The sequence below is a fragment of the Vulpes lagopus genome, chromosome 4, assembly GCF_018345385.1.
Source record: "Vulpes lagopus strain Blue_001 chromosome 4, ASM1834538v1, whole genome shotgun sequence".
NCBI classification, from domain to species: domain Eukaryota; kingdom Metazoa; phylum Chordata; class Mammalia; order Carnivora; family Canidae; genus Vulpes; species Vulpes lagopus.
In genome coordinates this window covers 44,515,627-44,533,066 of record NC_054827.1, presented here as the reverse complement: position 1 = coordinate 44,533,066, position 17,440 = coordinate 44,515,627, and the positions used below count along the sequence as shown (strand labels likewise).

Sequence of the window (17,440 nt, the reverse complement as noted above, 5' to 3'; positions counted from 1 at the left end):
CATCCCCCCTTAGGCCCATCATCAGTCCATTCATTCACTCCGAAAACAAAACAGCAGTGCCCACTGTATGCCAGGCGCTGTACTGGTTTCTGTATATCTGAGGAAATGAAGACACTTAGTTGACCTCAAGGAGGTGGAAGAGGAGGCCAGCTTGTGACCAGAGAGCTGCAAAGCGCCAAGAGCATGCCGTAAGGGAGCCGGACACCTGCCCCAGCTGCAGGCGTGCTCCCAGCTGCCTGGAGAGTGTAAAGCAGCTTGAGGGAGGGGCTGTGGTGCTCAGCCTGGACTGCAGGACCTGAGCAAGTGAAGGAGGAAAGAGAGGCTTTAGGCGAGGGAACAAAGGGGCAGAGGCCAAGGAGCGCTCCACCGCCCCCCAGCCTGGCATGGTTCCGTGGCTGGAAGTCAGGACAGGAGGTGCCTGGAAGGTCAGGGGGCTACCACGAATGAGAAGAAGATGGAGCTAGGCAGCAGGGGGTGTTTAATGACAATTAAATCATTTAAATGTTGTCCAATAGGCAGCAGGAACCCAGCAAATCAGGGAGAAGACCATAATCAGAGTTGTGTTCTCACAAAAGGTGGAAGACAGAGTGAGAAATCCAGGTGAGAGCTGGGGGTTGGAAGCTGTCCCCGCTTCCAGGTACAGTCAGGAGGGTTTCACATGGACAGGTGGTTCTCTGCAGGAGGACATTTTTGTGCTCCCCCAGGAGATACAGGCCCACCTGGGATATACTGTGGGTTCGAGTCCAGACCACTGCAGTAGAGCTAATTTTGCAATAAAGGGGGTCAAAGGAAAGCTGTGGTTTCCCAGTGCATGTAGGTCACGTGCACACGATGCCGCAGTCTGTGCGGTGTGCAACAGCATCGTGTCTGAAACAACAACCTACACGCCTTCATCGAAAGACACTTTATTGCTGAAACCCGCTGACCGCCATCTGAGCTCTCAGCGAGTCCTGATCTTTCTGCTGGTGGAGGGTCTTGGCGCCGCCGGGGGCTGACCCATCAGGGTGGTGGGCGCTGGAGGCCGGGCGGCTGTGTCTCGTTTTATTCCTTAAAACAAGCCAACCGTGCAGTTTGCCGCATCGATGGCTCTCCCGGCACGAACGGTTTCCCTGCAGCCGGCGGTGCTGCTCGGTGGCACTGAACCGCCCGGAGAGCCGCCTTCAGAACAGTCCGGCCTCGGGCCCGCGGGGCTCCACCAGCTAAGCTGCTGTCCTGTTCCCAATCCTTGGTTGTCGTTTCAACCGTCTTCACGGTGTGTCCACCAGGAAGAGGCCAACTCGGGAAACCACTTTCTTGGCTCGTCCCTGAGAAGCACCTGCTCGTCCGTTCAGTCCCTCGGCTCCACTCCTCGTCCGGTTCTCTCGCTGTTTCTTTGTTGCTTTATTTCAAGAACACAGGCACAGTAGACTTAGCATCATCCTTAAGGACCCTGAGATTTTCAGAATGGTCACCGAGCACCAGCTTCAGCCTCGTCACCAGCTGCACTAGCCCCTCACGGGAGGGTCAGCCTGGCCTTGGAAGCCTCGGAGCCGGCACTGACCTCTCCTCTCCAGCTGTGAAAGTCCTAGCTGGCAGCTTCTTCCAGTAGAACCTGTTTCATCTACACTGAAAATGTGTTCAGTGCAGCACCCTCATTGGTTATCTTAGCTAGGTCTTCTGGAAAACCTGCTGCTTCACATTGCACTTCTGTGTCGTGGAGGTGGCTGCTTTCCTTACACCTCCCTAACCAGCCTCCCAGCCTCAGACTTTCCTTCTGCAGCCTCCTCCCCTCTCAGCCATCCTAGAACTGAAGGGAGTCAGGGCCTTGCTCTGGATTAGGCTTTGGCCTAAGGAAACGTGTGGTTGCTGTGATCTCCTGTCGGAACCACTGCCACTTTCTCCACACCAGCAGTAAGGCACAGAACTTAATCATTTCTAGTTTCTCATTTAAAGGGAGAGACATGGGTGCCTGTGTGGCTCAGCCAGTTAAGTGTCGGACCATTTATTTCGGCTCAGGTCATGATCTCAGGGTCATGAGATGGAGCCCCGCATCAGGCTCTGCACACAGCGATGAGTCTGCTTGACAGTCTTTCTCCCTCTGCCCCTCCCCTCCTCACTCTCTCTCAAATGAATAGGAAGAGTCACAGGTCTATTTTTCACTTGAACACATAGAGGCCCTTGTAGGGTTATTAACCGGCCTAACTACAATATTGTTGTGTCTCAGGGACGAGGGAAGCCCGAGGAGAGAGGGACAGATGAGGGAACAGCCAGTCAGTGCAGCAGTCGGAGCACACATGACATTTATCCATCTGATCCATCATCTCGTGTGGGTGCAGTTCGTGGTGCCCCCAAAAGATCGCTGATCACAGATCATCACAGCAAATATAATAATAATGAAAACATTTGAGATACTGTGAGACTTGCCAAAATCTCACGCAGAGACACAAAGTGAGCAAATGCTGTTGGGAATAACAGCACCCACTCGCTTGAGCCAGGGTTGCTGCAAACCTTCAGCGTGTGAAGCACACAGAGTCTGCAAAGGGCAAGGCCTCGCAGCGCGGTAAAGCAGGTAAGCCCATATTAGTCAATATCCGAAGGCATTTTTGGTTGTCACAGCTGAGGGGGGGGGGCGAGGGGGGCGGGGGGGGGGGGGCCGGTGCTGCGGTATCCAGGGAGCAGAGGCCGGGGAAGTGCTGAACCTCCCACGGGGCACAGGACAGCCTCATCACAACATTCAGACTCTAAATATCAGTAGTACCAGGGCCGTCCTAACTAGAGACCCTGCATGTGGAAAGTGGTAGAATTTTCTCTTTGCAAACCAGCCTTCACTAACCAGAGATAAAGCTTGTGATGTTGGGGTGCCTGAGAGGCTCAGTGGTTGAGCGTCTGCCTTCGGCTCAGGTCATGATCCTGGAGTCCTAGGATCAAGCCCACATCAGGCTCCCTGCAGGGGGCCTGCTTCTCCCTCTGCCTGTGTCTCTGCCTCTCTCATGGAAAAATAAATAAAATCGAAAGAAGAAAGAAAGAAAGAAGAAAGAAAGAAAGAAAGAAAGAAAGAAAGAAAGAAAGAAAGAAAGAAAGAAAGAAAGAAAGAAAGAAAGAAAGAAAGGAAGGAAGGAAGGAAGGAAGGAAGGAAGAAAGAAAGGAGAAAGAAAAGAAAGAAGAAAAAGAAAGAAAGAAAAAGAAAAAGCTTGTGATGTTGGCTTCAACCTAGTGACCTGGCACCCCTCCCGCACCCCCTACACCCCTGTCCCCTGCCCTGCCCTGCGTCCCCAAGTGCTGGCCCCCATAGAGCTCTGGCTTTCCTGTGGAAACAATCCCATTCCCATTCTCTAGATCTTCTCCCATGACCTCTGGTATGTTGTGACTTTCTGGAAACAAAATATCGAGATTTAGCAATGGAGCGTGATCTGTGGCTTTCTAACCTGGGACACTAGATCCAGCTTCACACCTCGTGCTGCCCCTCCCCACAGACAGACTTCCTATCACCTACGAGATGTCATCTGCAAAGTTCTGCCCCTTTAAGAGAGGCAGGTGGCTGGGAATTTAAGGGACAGTCTTTGCCCAAGTGTTATCTGTAACTGTTACCAATCATTAACTCCAAGAAGAGAGATTTATTTTAGAAATCAAGGTCATGCACGATAGGGAGGGACCAGCAGCCAGACATGGAGCGCGGAGAGCTAGGAATAAGGCCCATAGCACAGCAATGAGCCTGAATTGCAAGAACTTCACACCTCAGTTTCCCCACCTGAGTCAAAACCAACAGCTCCCCTCAGCACTCCTGCCCCCAAGGGTTCCCCGCATCTCCGTTTCCTCAGGGTCATTCCTATAGGCTCCTCTTCCCACCCCCATGGTGTCCATGGCATTGGCTTAGGCCCCCACCTCACCCCCACATTACTATAGGGGGGCACAACATGGCCCTGGCCCTGTCCACGCCCTGCACAACATCTCTACTCCTCCTTCTGGGCCGCAGCGCCCCATCCCCCCTGGGACTCCCACCAGGTGCTCAGGGTCCCATCTCCGCCCTGTGGCCCTGCTCCTGCCTGTCCCCTGTCCAGGGCACCCTCGCCTCCTAAGTCCCTCCCATACCTCAGGACCCCACACAGGCTCTGGTCCATGAGCCCGAAGGTCAGCAGCCCTGAGCTCAGGGCTCAGAATTCACTCAGCTGCCATGGACCGGCATCTGCAAGGTGGGGCATGTAAAGAGGCTGCGTTGGATTTCGTCATGTCCCCCAAATTTCGTGTCCTTCCTGGAACTTCAGACTGTGACCTTATTTGGAAATACGGTCAGTGCAGATGTAATTAGCTAAGATGAAGTAGGGCAGGCCCTTAATTCGGTAATGGGTGTCTTTCTTTAGTAGAGGAGGGACACTCGGAGACACGGACACACAGAGACCACCACACCACGGTGGAGGCAGGGACAGGGTGACGTGTCTACCAGCCAAGGACCCAAGAGATGCCCAGGATTGACGGCAACACTAGAAGCTGAAAGAGACCAGGAAGGACCAACCCCCCCGCCCACCCCGGGGCCTTCAGAGGGAGCCCTGTCCTGCCAACCCCTGGAGTTCAGACTTCCATCCTTCAGACCTGTAAGAAGAAAGGATTCTGTTGTTTTAAGCCCCCCCAGTCCGTGGTACTTGGCTATGGCAGCCGTGGGGACAGGGCCCAGAGGAGACAGGGCCCCACACCTGGAGAGGCTTGCTGTCCTCAAGGACATCTCTTTCCAGACTCCAGTAGGACTCGCCCTTGGGCCCAACTCTTGTCACACTTATTCTGTGCTACCTCGTAATATTATTTATCTTTCAATGTACATTTTAGGTGCTTCTTTAAATAAAAAGTGAGATCCGTGCTTGTGTGTCCCACCTCCCTACCTGCGTCCAAAACTACTCCTTGCCCTCCCCACCCACCCTTCCTCTCCCAGGTGGTAGATCTGTAGCGGATCCTGCTCCCAAGCCATCTCCACCCTGGGGTGATGACCTGCAGCCACTCACCTTTCCTCGCAGACCCTTCTTTTATTTATATATTTATAGACATCCATTGCAGAATTAAGCATGTGCCTGGGGGTTCACGGACCTCATCATCGCTGCCCATACAAGGCTCCTCTTGTCTCTCTTACATATGTATGCATACGTGGATGGACACACGAATGGGTCTGTACAAACGTGGGTGCGTGAGCATGTGTGTACATGTGTGCATGTAGGTGTATGTATGCATGTGCTTGTGGGTATGTGCGTTCCCACTCCCACCCTACCCAGGCAACAATTCTCACATATTAGTGTGTATCCTTTTATTAGTATCTGTTCTTGAAAACATGTCCGATTGCTTTGTGTGCTGGTGTTTTGATTTATGTAATAGTATTGTGCTGTATCATTCATCCTGTTTCTTCCTATAATCTTAAGACCCACCCAAGTGACTTGCTCTGTGGACATCTGGTCCTATGCTGTGCAGTGCCCCATGGTGCACACTGACCACCTCTTGCTGGCTCACCATCTCGGTGACGGACCCCCAGAGGACCCCCAGCTCCCCATCTCCACCACGGTGCATGTCTGTGTCCCACCTGGTGCAGCTGTGGGAGAATCTCTCTGACATATATGCCAGAAGCAGCATTACTCAGTCCTGTGGGGTGTGCAGTGAGCTCAGGACCCACGTGGGGCCGGCCCTGCGGATAGCTGGATCATCAGCACACTTTTCTGCAAGCTCCGCTTACGCTTCCTGCTTCACCACATCACTGCCAACACTTGGTATCAGCTTTCCCATTTCTGCCAGCAATGGTTATCAAATGAGAGCTTGTTGAATAATTGCATTGTTCTAGTAGCCACCACATAGGAGCAGCTTCTGGTTTTCTCTTCTGTAAGGGGCCTTGAGATTCTCTGCTCATGTTTCCGGTGGGATTGCTTCCTCTCTCTGGCTGATGCATAGGAGTTCCGTGTGTGTTCTAGATACAGTCCCTCTCACTAAAAACAAAAACAAAAACAGCTCTCTGCAGTTATTCACATGCCACATATAATAGGTAATCTTTTCTAACCAGCTTCTTTCATTTAGTGGAATTTTCTTAAAATTTTATTTATTTATTTTATTTTTTATTTGTGGTATGGTATGCAAATAATAATAATAATTGTTCTCTCTCACACAAATAAAAAATAAAAGCTTAAAAAAAGAAACTCCATATCCATTAGCTATCATTTCCACTAGGCCCCCCAGCCCTAGGCAACCACTAATCTACTTTCTGCCTTTGTAGATTAGCCTATTTTGGACATTTAATTTAAGTGGGATCATAAAATATGTAGTCTTTTCTAACTGACTTCTCTCATTTGGCAGAATTTTTTAAAAATTTTATTTATTTTTATTTGAGAGTGAACATGATGGGGGTGGGAGCAGAGGTGGAAGGAGAAGCAGACACCTCGCTGAGCAGGGTGCCTGATGTGGGGCTCCATCTCAGTGCTCTGAATCATGACCTGAACTGAAAGCAGATGCTTAACCAACTGAGCCACCCAGGCGCCCCTGTAGGGTGCATCCACACTGTAGGGTAAATCAGTACTTCAGTCTTTTTTAATGCCAAATAACATTCCATTGTGTATCCATTCATCAGGTGATAAACCTTTGGGTTGTTTCCACTTTCTGGCTACTAGGAGTAAGTGTGTTCTGAACATTTGTCCCAAGTGTCTGTGCGGAGGCATGTTTTCATTTCTCTTTGGGTATTTACCTAGCAGCAGAGTTGCTGGATGAGATGGCAGCTCTGTGTTGAATTATTGGAGGAAGTGCCAGACTGTTTTCCACAGCAGCTGCTCCTGAGTAAGGAAAGGGTTAAGGTACAGACAGGGAGAGACAGGCTGCCCCTGATAGCAGAAGCCCTGAGAACAAGAGATAAGGAATAAATCAGAACACCCGGCCCAGATGTTCGGGACTATTTTTCTTTGGTGGCTACACTGTAATCACAGAAAAATGACCAGACTTCAAAGAACTAAGTCATTAAGGATATTATCCATAGTCCTGGTTCAAACCAAGATGACACAAGAATCTCAAGCCCACAAGCTTCCTGGTCAAGTTTTCAATAAAAGACCGGCCCTATAAACCCTCAATGTCAACCCTGTTGGGACAGGTTCACTCTAGAGAGCTTTTTCTTTCCTTTCCGATCTCACTTTCACTTCATAAACTTTCACTTTACTTCACCTTTTCCTGTAGGCAAGATTCATTCTTCGAGTCCATGAGATAAGAACCCTGCAATCCTGCAACACTCCATTTATATTCCCACTAGCAGCATCTGAGCTTTCTGATTCCTCTACAGCCTCACCAACACTTGTCTGACTTGTTGATTCTAGCCACCCTGGTGGGTGTGATGCAATATCCCTTTGTGATTTTGATTCACATTTCCTTGGTAACTCATGATGTTGAGCATCTTTTTCAAGTGCTTTTTGACCATTTGTGTACCTTCTTTGGAGAAACATATATTCAGATATTTTGCCCATTTTTTCATTGAGTTGTCTTTTTATTATTGAGTTGTGAGAGTACTTTACATATTCTACAGACAAGTCCTTTATCAGATACATGATTTGCAAATAGTTTCTCATATTCTGTGGGGTGTCTTCACTTTCTTTTTTTTTTTTTTTTTTTTAGAGGAAGAGGAGGTGGTTTTAGAGTATTCTCTAGAATGATGTAAGTTGGTTTGTTTTTTGTTTTTTTTTTTTATGATAGTCACACAGAGAGAGAGAGGCAGAGACACAGGCAGAGGGAGAAGCAGGCTCCGTGCACCGGGAGCCCAACGTGGGATTTGATCCTGGGTCTCCAGGATCGCGCCCTGGGCCAAAGGCAGGCGCCAAACCGCTGCGCCACCCAGGGATCCTGTGTCTTCACTTTCTTGATGGTGTTGTTTGAAATATGAAAGTTTAAAAAAAAGAAATACAAAAGTTTAAATTTGGTGAGGTCCAATTTATCTGTTTTTTCTTCGGTTGTTTGTGATTTTTGGTCGTGGCTAAGAATCCTTTTTAAACCCAAGGCCAAGAAGATTTATTCCTGTTTCCCTCTAAGAGTTTACGGCTTGGGCTGTTACACTGAGGTCTCCGATCTATTTTGAGTTAATTTTTGTGTATGGTGTGAGTTAAGAGTCAAACTTCATTCCTTTATGTGTGGTTCCTTTCTCTTTTAATCTTTCTAAGTACCTTCTCCTGATCTGTCCTCACTCCATTTTTTTGGTTATGATGTCTTTTGTGGAACAGAACAGACCGTAATTCTCAATGTCCAGTTGTTCCTATGACTCTCTTTGGATCCCACATCCTCATGTGTGCATGAAGTTGGTGAGCTCAGAATGGAGACTAACCAAGTCTCAATCCTCCAAACCAATAAGAGGAAAGGATGTAAGGGAAGTCATTATATAAATCATCATTTTAGCATTTCAAGCTAATGCCCTTCCTTGGACACACCAAAGGCTTTCTGGAACTGCCAACAAGTAGTAGGTTGACTAGCTGTTTTCTCCTTCCTTCATCTAGCTGCCACTAACTACCAAAATGCCTTGCAATGCAAGTAGCAGGGAGATAATGATGTGAGATACAGAAGTCATATAATAACAAAAGAATAAGCCATCAAGACTTGAGGATGGAGAAGGGAATGGGGCGGTGATCTTCTTCCAAGCCTCACACTGTTCCTGATTTTGTCTTTATCCTCTAACCAGGAGCTTCCTCCTTTGCCCACATCTACCTCACTGTCTCTCTGAGCCACCTCATGCTGCACCCTGCTCCTTTCCTTGGTTCCCTTCCCATTCCCCTCTCTCTGGGCCAGAACCCCAGCCATCCTGACTGGTTTTGTCCCCGGCCATCTCCAACCTCCTTTCTCCATAGAGATAAGACCTTTTGACTATCTCATTGGCTTCTCTCTCCCTGGCTATTTGGTCTCTGGTTCCCTATTCTACACATGAGTCAGATCCTCTGTTATTGATGATGGTGTCCATCTGTGCCAGTCCCTGCCTCTGCCCATAGATCTGTTTCAGGTGAAGCAACTTTCAAGTAAACTTGCCCTTGTGTTTGTCTCTGACCTCTGAAACTCACCACCTCCTTTAACAGATCATGGCACTTCGCAGCTCGAGACAGGGAGGATGACACATGACTCATGTGGAAGATGCCATGGTGGCAGGAGAAGTGAGAGGGTAACAGACCTAGGACAGTGTGCTGGAAGTGGATCCTGGTCACTAAAGGCGGTGAAGGACTGGGGAGTTTCCAGACGTGGGTCCTCGAAGGGGTAACAGAAGTCCCCCAGGCATCAGCAGCCTAGAGCCCCGTGCATTTCCCCATGCCACTGCCCATGCCCACCGTGGAACCCCTGAGCTGTAGGTCTCCTCCTTGGTCAGCCCATGCCTCACCCTGTCCCTCCCTCCAGGGCGGGGTCAAAAGAACCATAAAGCTCAAGGGGTCAGAGACGAAGGCTGGCAGCAGAGACAAGCCCAGAGCAGAACACACAGGTGCGTTCTGGTGGGGCATAGAGGGGGCAGCGGGCAGGGGAGCTGCGGGAAGGGAAGAAAGGGAAAGGAAACGGAGAGAGTGACAAGAGAGACACAGACACAGAGGGTGGGTGAGCCAGAATGCAAGGGGCAAGAACCCAGAGGATATGACTCCAGGGCACAATGTGCTGGGTTGCAGGCATAGAGTGCCCAGAGGCAAGATAGGAAGGGCACAGGGAGGGCACGGATGCCATTCTCAGGGTGCCAGAGATAAGGAGTGGGGAGGAGGGATATGTTTCACATGTGGTCTCACTGGCCACCCACTTCTCCCTCCTCGTGTGGCTTTATTACCATCATCGTCTACCTCACCCACTGCCCACTTGGACTTCGGAATAGAAGATTATACTAGGAAAGGTAAAAGTTAAAGAATAGCCAAGTTCAGGTTAAAAGGACCACAGATCTCCTGCACTTCTCCCGCCTTAGCAAAGGAAAAGGAAATGTGGAATTAGGAGATTATAAAATAGGCATCCTTGGCCATGAAAAGACCTGGAGGAACTTAAGTGCATTATTAAGGGAGAGAAGCCCGATTTGGAAAAGCTGCATACTGTATGACTCCAACTGTATGACATTCTGGAAAAGGCAAGACTGTAGAGACAGCAAGAAGAGCAGTCATTGCCCGGAGTTAGAGGGATGGGAGGGATGAACAGGTGGACAGGTGGAGAACACAGGATATTTAAGAAAGAAAAACTGCTCTGTATGATCCTACAATGATGGATGGGTGTCATTGCCCATTTCTCAAACCCCATAGAATGTACACCACTAAGAGTGAACCCTAGTGGAGACTATGGACTTTGGATGACGATGTGTCAGCATGGGTTCATAGGTGGTAACAAATGTCCCACTTGGGAGAAGGATTTGTTCCCTGAGGAGCGGTGTGTGAGTGGGGGTGGGAGGTACTTGGGAAGTCTCTGCGTCTTCACAATTTTCTTTTGATCCTAGAACTGCTCTAAAAAGTAAAATCTTGGGGTGTTTTGTTTTGTTTTTCCAAAAAGGAGCCTTGATAAAATTTAATAGCCAGCACAAGCTCATATCAACCCCATATCTCTGGGATTCATCCCAGAATTCACTGCCTGCAGGCTGGAGTGGGGGACATTCACAAGGTCATGTGAATCCCCAGGCCTTCACACCAGGGCCGGGGGAGGAGATGAGACAACCAGAGGGGACTGTACTGGCAGCACTGGGGGTGGGAAAATGAGGTGAAGACCCTGACCACAGCCCCCTAAAATGGACGGGAGAGGGTGTCTCCCCAAATGATAACCTGGGATAGCTCTTCCCTTTTTGAACGGTCAAGCAGCCACAACGTGAAGACACCACCAGAGGCGCCAAAAAAGCCTGGGGCAGGACTGGCCCCCTCATCCTCACCTTCAAAGCCACAGGTCTACAGCTTAATCACAGTCAAATTACTTCACATTGCTTACATTTTTAAATGTGTTGGTATCACAGACTGTATCTTCTTTTTGGAGAGTGTTTAATTTACTTTATTTTTATTTTGTGTAAATTCAATTAATTAACATATAATGTATTATTGGGTCCAGAGGTAGATGTTAGTGATTCATCAGCCTTATATAACACCCAGTGCTCATCCCATCACGTGCCCTCCTAAATGTCCATCACCCGGTTACCCCTTCACCTCACCCCCTGCCCCTCCAGCGACCCTCAGTTTGTTTCCTTTTTTAAAAAATATTTTTTTTAAGATTTTATTTGTTTATTCACAAGAGACACAGAGAGAGAGAAAGAGGCAAAGACACAGGCAGAGGGAGAAGCAGGCTCCATGCAGGGAGCCCAATGTGGGACTCCATCCCGGATCTCCAGGATCAGGCCCTGGGCTGAAGACGGCGCTAAACCACTGAGCCACGGGAGCTGCCCTCTCAGTTTGTTTCCTATGATTAAGAGTCTCTTACAGTTTGTCTCCCTCTCTGATTTTGTCTTGTTTTATTTTTCCCTTTCTTTCCCTATGATCCTATTTTGTTTCTTAAATTCCGCATAGGAGTGAGATCATATAATTGTCTTTCTTGTATTGAAATTCTTGAAATTTCTTTCTTGAAATTGCATTTCTTGTCTTTCTCTGATTGACTTATTTCACTTAGTGTAATATCCTCTAGTTCCATCCACGTCATTACAAATGGCAAGATTTCATTTTTTTTTTTGATGGCTTAGTAGTTATATATATGTATATACATACATATATACACCACATCTCCTTTATCCATTCATCTGTCCATGGACATCCAGGCTCTTTCCATAGTTTGGCTATTGTGGACATTGCTGCTCTAAACATTGGGGTGCAGGTGCCCCTTTAGATCACTACATATGTATCTTTGGAGTAAATTCCTAGTAGTGCAACTGCTGAGTCATAGGGTAGATCTATTTTCAACTTTTTGAGGACCCTCCATACTGTTTTCCAGAGTGGCTGCACCAGCTTGCATTCCCACCAACAGTGTACCCCTTTCTCTGCATCCTCCCCAACATCTGTCATTCCCTGATTTGTTAATTTTAGCTATTCTGAAGTTGTGAGATCGTATCTCATTGTGGTGTTGATTTGTGTTTCCCCGATGCCAAGTAATGTGGAGTATTTTGTCATGCATCTTTTGGCCATTGGTATGTCTTCTTTGGAGAAATGTCTGTTCATGTCTTCTGCCCATTTCTTGATTGGATTCTTTGTTCTTTGGGTGTTGAGTTTGATAAATTCTTTAAAGATTCTGGATGCTAGCCCATTATCTGATCTGTCATTTACAAATATCTTCCCCCATTCTGTCAGTTGTCTTTGGCTTTGTCAACTATTTCCTTTGCAAAAGCTTTTTATCTTGGTGAAGTCCCAATAGTTCATTATTGCCTTTGTTTCCCTTGCCTTTGGAGACATGTCTAGTAAGAAGTTGCTGCGGCCAAGGTCACAAAGATTGCTGCCTGTGTTCTCCTCTAGGATTATGATGGATTTCTGTCTCACATTTAGGTCTTTCATCCATTTTCAGTCTTTTTTTGTGTATGGTGTGAGGAAATGGTCCAGTTTCATTCTTCTGCATGTGGCTGTCCAATTTTCCCAACATCATTTGTTGAAGAGACTCAGACTGTATCTTCATAGTTGACTTTAAAAAGAAGAGTAATTAGCATTTCCTGAGTGCTTCCTAAAAGGTGGGCATTGTTCTAAAAATGCTATCCTTATTGTCCAAGTAATTTCTTGCACAGTTCTAGGAGGCAGTGTAATTGTTATTTCCAGTGCAGTTGAGAAAGTGGAGGCCCAGAGAGCCTGAGCAACTTGCCAAGGTCACACAGCTTATCCTAGTGGTAGGATGTCTGTCCTAGGACCCAAGCCCAAGCAGCCTGACTCTGGAGCCAACTCTTTGAACTTCTTTGCTAAATTTCAAAATGTATCTATGTAAAAAGTATTGTATTGCATCAAAAGTGTAGCTTTGCTGTCAATACCCAATGATGCATAAGCACTCTGAGGCATTTGGCTGAGTAATCTAAAGGTGAAGAAGTAAGAGCCCAAGGTTCTGCCCTGCCCAGAAACTACATAGAAAGGGAAAAATTAGTTTATACAGGTAAGAAAGTCCACAGGACAATTGGAGATCTGCAGACGAGCAAGGATAGGGCAGAATTTAAAGTTGACAGGAAGCACAGACCTGACCAGCTAAGTTAGGGCCCCAGGTGCTATGGAGGCCTGCCTGCAGGTGGGGCAGCCACAGGAGGGGTTGATGGTGTTTAAATTAGGAAAACCATCGGGCTGGGCGACAACGCCATCCAAGACTCCCGCCTAATGGAAACCCACTTCCTAAATTCATCTCTGCTACTGCATTCCAGAGCCATGCGGCCAGAGACGCTGGCCCTCGGCTGGGCCGTCGCCGCCACCCTGGTGCTACAGGCACTGACCACGGCCAAGTGCACCTCACAGACCCTGCATGGCAAGGGCAGGGTGTTCAAAGACCTGAGCGCCCAAGAGCTGAAGGCCGTGCGCCGCTTCCTCTGGTCCCAGGAGGAGCTGAGGCTGGAGCCCTCTAGAACACCAACGGTGGCCAAGAACTCCGTGTTCCTCATTGAGATGCTGCTACCCAAGAAGCAACACATACTGAGATTTCTGAATAAAGGTGGAAGGCCTCCTGTTCGGGAGGCGCGTGCTGTCATCTTCTTCGGAGCCCAGGAGCATCCCAATGTCACCGAGTTTGCGGTGGGGCCCCTGCCATGGCCCTACTACATGCGAGAGCTGCCCCCCAGGCCTGGGCACCGCACCACGTGGACCTCCCGACCCATCACCTGGGCAGAGTCTGTCCTCCTGGGCCAGACCCTGCAGAAGACCACCAAACCCCTGCACCAATTTTTTCTTAATACCACAGGCTTTTCCTTCCAAGACTGTGACTCTCGATGCCTAACTTTCACAGATGTGGCTCCTCGGGGCTTGGCCTCCGGTGAGCGCCGCTCCTGGTTCATCCTACAGCGCTCTGTAGAAGGCTACTTTTTGCACCCCACTGGCCTGGAGCTCCTCATAGATCACAGGAGCACAGACCCCCAAGACTGGAAAGTGGAGCAGGTCTGGTACAATGGAAAGTTCTACCGGAGCCCGGAAGAGCTGGCACAGAAGTATGAAGAGGGACAGGTGGATGTGGTGGTTCTGGAGGACCTTCCCCCCAAGGGCCAGGGCGGGGAGAGCACCCAGGAACCGCCCCTCTTCTCCTCCTACACGCCACGTGGGGACTTCCCCACCCCCATCACCGTGAACGGCCCCCGGCAGGTGCATCCCCAAGGCCCCCGCTACAAGCTGGAGGGCAACACAGTGCACTACGGCGGCTGGAGCTTCTCTTTCAGGCTGCGCTCCTCCTCGGGGCTACAGATCCTGAACGTGCACTTCGGCTGTGAGCACATCGCCTATGAGGTGAGCGTGCAGGAGGCCGTGGCACTGTACGGAGGGCACACGCCTGCAGGAATGCAGACCAACTACATCGACTTGGGCTGGGGCTTGGGCAGCGTCACTCACGAGTTGGCCCCCGGCATCGACTGCCCGGACACGGCCACCTTCCTGGATGCCCTCCACTACTACGACGCCGATGACCCCGTGCGCTACCCGCGAGCCCTCTGCGTGTTTGAAATGCCCACAGGCGTGCCCCTTCGCCGACACTTCAATTCCAACTTCAGTGGGGGCTTCAACTTCTATGCCGGGCTGCCGGGCCAGGTGCTGGTGCTACGGACGACATCAACCGTCTACAACTATGACTACATCTGGGACTTCATCTTCTACCCCAACGGGGTGCTGGAAGCCAAGATGCACGCCTCTGGCTACATCCACGCCACCTTCTACACCCCCGAGGGGCTGCACTATGGGACCCGCCTGCATACACACCTGCTTGGCAACATGCACACTCACTTAGTGCATTACCGCATTGACCTGGACGTGGCAGGTAGGATGCGGGCTTGCAACAACCTTTGCATTGCAGCAGGAGATGGTGCTGAAACATCCCTCGAGGCATAAAATCAGGAGCCTAACCCACTTCTCTGCAAAGTGCAGTGCTAGAAATCTGTGTGCCCCCGAAAAGCAGTGGAAGTGACTAGCATATATGTGGCCCTGGGTGGGAAAGTGGGTCCTCCCCTGGCCCTGGGGGGGCTTGTTGACCCCTAGAGGGCTGGATTGGGAAGAAGGCTGTGCACGTAGGGCTGGAGAGTGAGAACAACACCAGGGGCCTAAGAAATGTCACTGCTAAAAAAAAAAAAAGAAAAGAAAAAGAAAAAGAAATGTCGCTGCCTAGTGCTATGCTGTCCACAATACTCACTGTCTCCTAGATTAACAAGGTCACCATAAAATATGGCAGGGGCATCATGACAGGCTTTGGCCTGACATCACATCACTGTCAGATCAGGCCTGACTCAGTTGTCTTCTGGCTCCTCTGCTGGGTTTTTTGGTTTTAATCCCCTACTTCTACCCTATAGCTACTTCAGTGCATAACCACAATATCCTCTTCGCTCCACCCCTCATGGTTTGCTCTTGGCTATGCTTTGGGATGGAGAGAGATCCCAGCACAGAATGAGGATATTTCAGGTCAGGGGATTTGATTCTCATTGTCCATCTTCCTGCACACCCGCAGGCACCAAGAATAGTTTCCAGACCCTGCAGATGAAGCTAGAGAACATCACCAACCCCTGGAGCCCAAGACACCACCTGGTCCAATCAACCCTGAAGCAGATGAGTTACCACCGGGAGCGCCAGGCAGCCTTCCGCTTCGGACAGACTCTGCCCAAGTACCTGCTCTTTACTAGTCCCAAGGAGAACCGCTGGCATCATAAGCGCAGCTACCGGCTACAGATCCACTCCATGGCCGACCAGGTGCTGCCCCTGGGCTGGCAGCAGGAGCGAGCTGTCACCTGGGCCAGGTAAGGGTGCCTGGGAGGCAGGGGAGGGCTAGGATTCACATGTCTGCGTGTCCATGTTTCTATGAGATTCTGAGTCTATGTGGTAGTGTATCTGGGCACGTGAACGTGTGTGGATTTGTGTTTCCTGGACCTGGGGCTCTGTGTTTGGGAGGTGGGGGGGCAGGTAGAGAGCCATACTGAGCACCTGAGCCTCAGCTGACAGTTGGTGGGTCTGGCTGACACCCAGGAGATGATTGCACGTTTGGGGGAAGACAGTAACTTTCCCTCATCCTTGACTCTGAAGATGTCTCCAGAAGGGCTGGAAGGCCCCCTGGCACCTGGAGCCACCTGGCTTCTCCTCCGGGCAGGTACCCCCTGGCAGTGACCAAGTACCGGGAATCAGAGTTGTGCAGCAGCAGCATCTATAACCAGAACGACCCTTGGGACCCACCTGTGGTCTTTGAGGAGTTTCTCCACAACAATGAGAACATTGAAAACGAGGTACTGGGGGTCACCTGGGTGCCTCAGTTTGGTTTAATGACCAGCTCTTGATTTTTGGTTCAGGTCATGATCTCAGGGTAGTGGGATCAAGCCCCGCATCAGGCTCTATGCTCAGCACAGAGTCTGCTTGAGTCTCTCTCCCTCTTCCTCTGCCCCTCCCCCAGCTTGCTCTCGCTCTCGCTCTCTCTCTCCCCCCTCAAATAAATAAATCTGAAAGAAAGAAGAAAGAAAGAAAGAAAGAAAGAAAGAAAGAAAGAAAGAAAGAAAGAAAGAAAGAAAGAAAGAAAGAAAGAAAGAAACTGGCCCTTCCTCCATCCCTAGCCCAAGACCAGATCTGTGCCTGATTGCAGCTTGGAAACCAGCAGCTCACTATGTGGAGGGCAAGCTCAGGGGTCTGCCAATTCCGTAGAGTGGGGCTTGAGGGAGCTGCCATCCCCTGTCCCCTCTGAGCCCCCTTAGCACTTGCCCACCCCTGTCTCCCACAGGACTTGGTGGCCTGGGTCACCGTGGGTTTTCTGCACATTCCCCACTCAGAGGACATCCCTAACACTTCCACACCGGGAAACTCCGTGGGCTTCCTGCTCCGGCCTTTCAATTTCTTCCCTGAGGACCCATCCCTGGCATCCAAAGACACCGTGATTGTGTGGCCTCGGGACAGTGGCCCCAACTACGTCCAGCGCTGGATCCCTGAGGAGGATGGGGACTGCTTAATGCCTGACCCTTTTAGCTACAATGGAACCTACAGGCCTGTGTGAAGGACCCTCTGCCCCCAAATAACCCCACCCAGAAGCCCAACTGCCCCTCAGGGACAGACAATAAAGCCCTTCAGGGCTCAGCTCCATGTGCTGCTTCTTGGGGGGAGGCATGGGAGGCTGGGCCACACACCAGGCCCTGAGTGTAGGACACCCTCAGATGAGAGAGCCTTCACCACCCTTCCCTTTGCTCTGCTCAATCCCGGAAAAGACCTCCATCACTGAGTGACACTCACTGAAATACTAGAGTTACCTACCAGATTGGTTTTAAAAATCAGATTGGCAGCTCCCCCTCGGAAGTCTGCAGGGGACTCTGGGATGTCACTGGGATGGGCCTGCAAAGTAGTGCGGTGGTAGGAGGATGCTACAGAAAATGGACCAAATGGCC

The 17,440-nt window shown here is 49.9% G+C and overlaps 1 protein-coding gene across 1 annotated transcript; it reads left to right on the top strand.

Moving 5' to 3' along the window:
* Positions 1 to 9,360: 9,360 nt before the first annotated feature.
* AOC1 (amine oxidase copper containing 1) lies at positions 9,361 to 17,135 on the top strand. Its single transcript, XM_041753858.1, has 5 exons — positions 9,361 to 9,427; positions 13,265 to 14,853; positions 15,535 to 15,820; positions 16,168 to 16,300; positions 16,786 to 17,135. The coding sequence occupies exons 2-5, from the start codon at positions 13,269 to 13,271 to the stop codon at positions 17,053 to 17,055; spliced, it is 2,274 nt and encodes a 757-aa protein (XP_041609792.1). The 5' UTR covers positions 9,361 to 9,427; positions 13,265 to 13,268; the 3' UTR covers positions 17,056 to 17,135.
* The last annotated feature ends 305 nt before the right edge of the window (positions 17,136 to 17,440 follow it).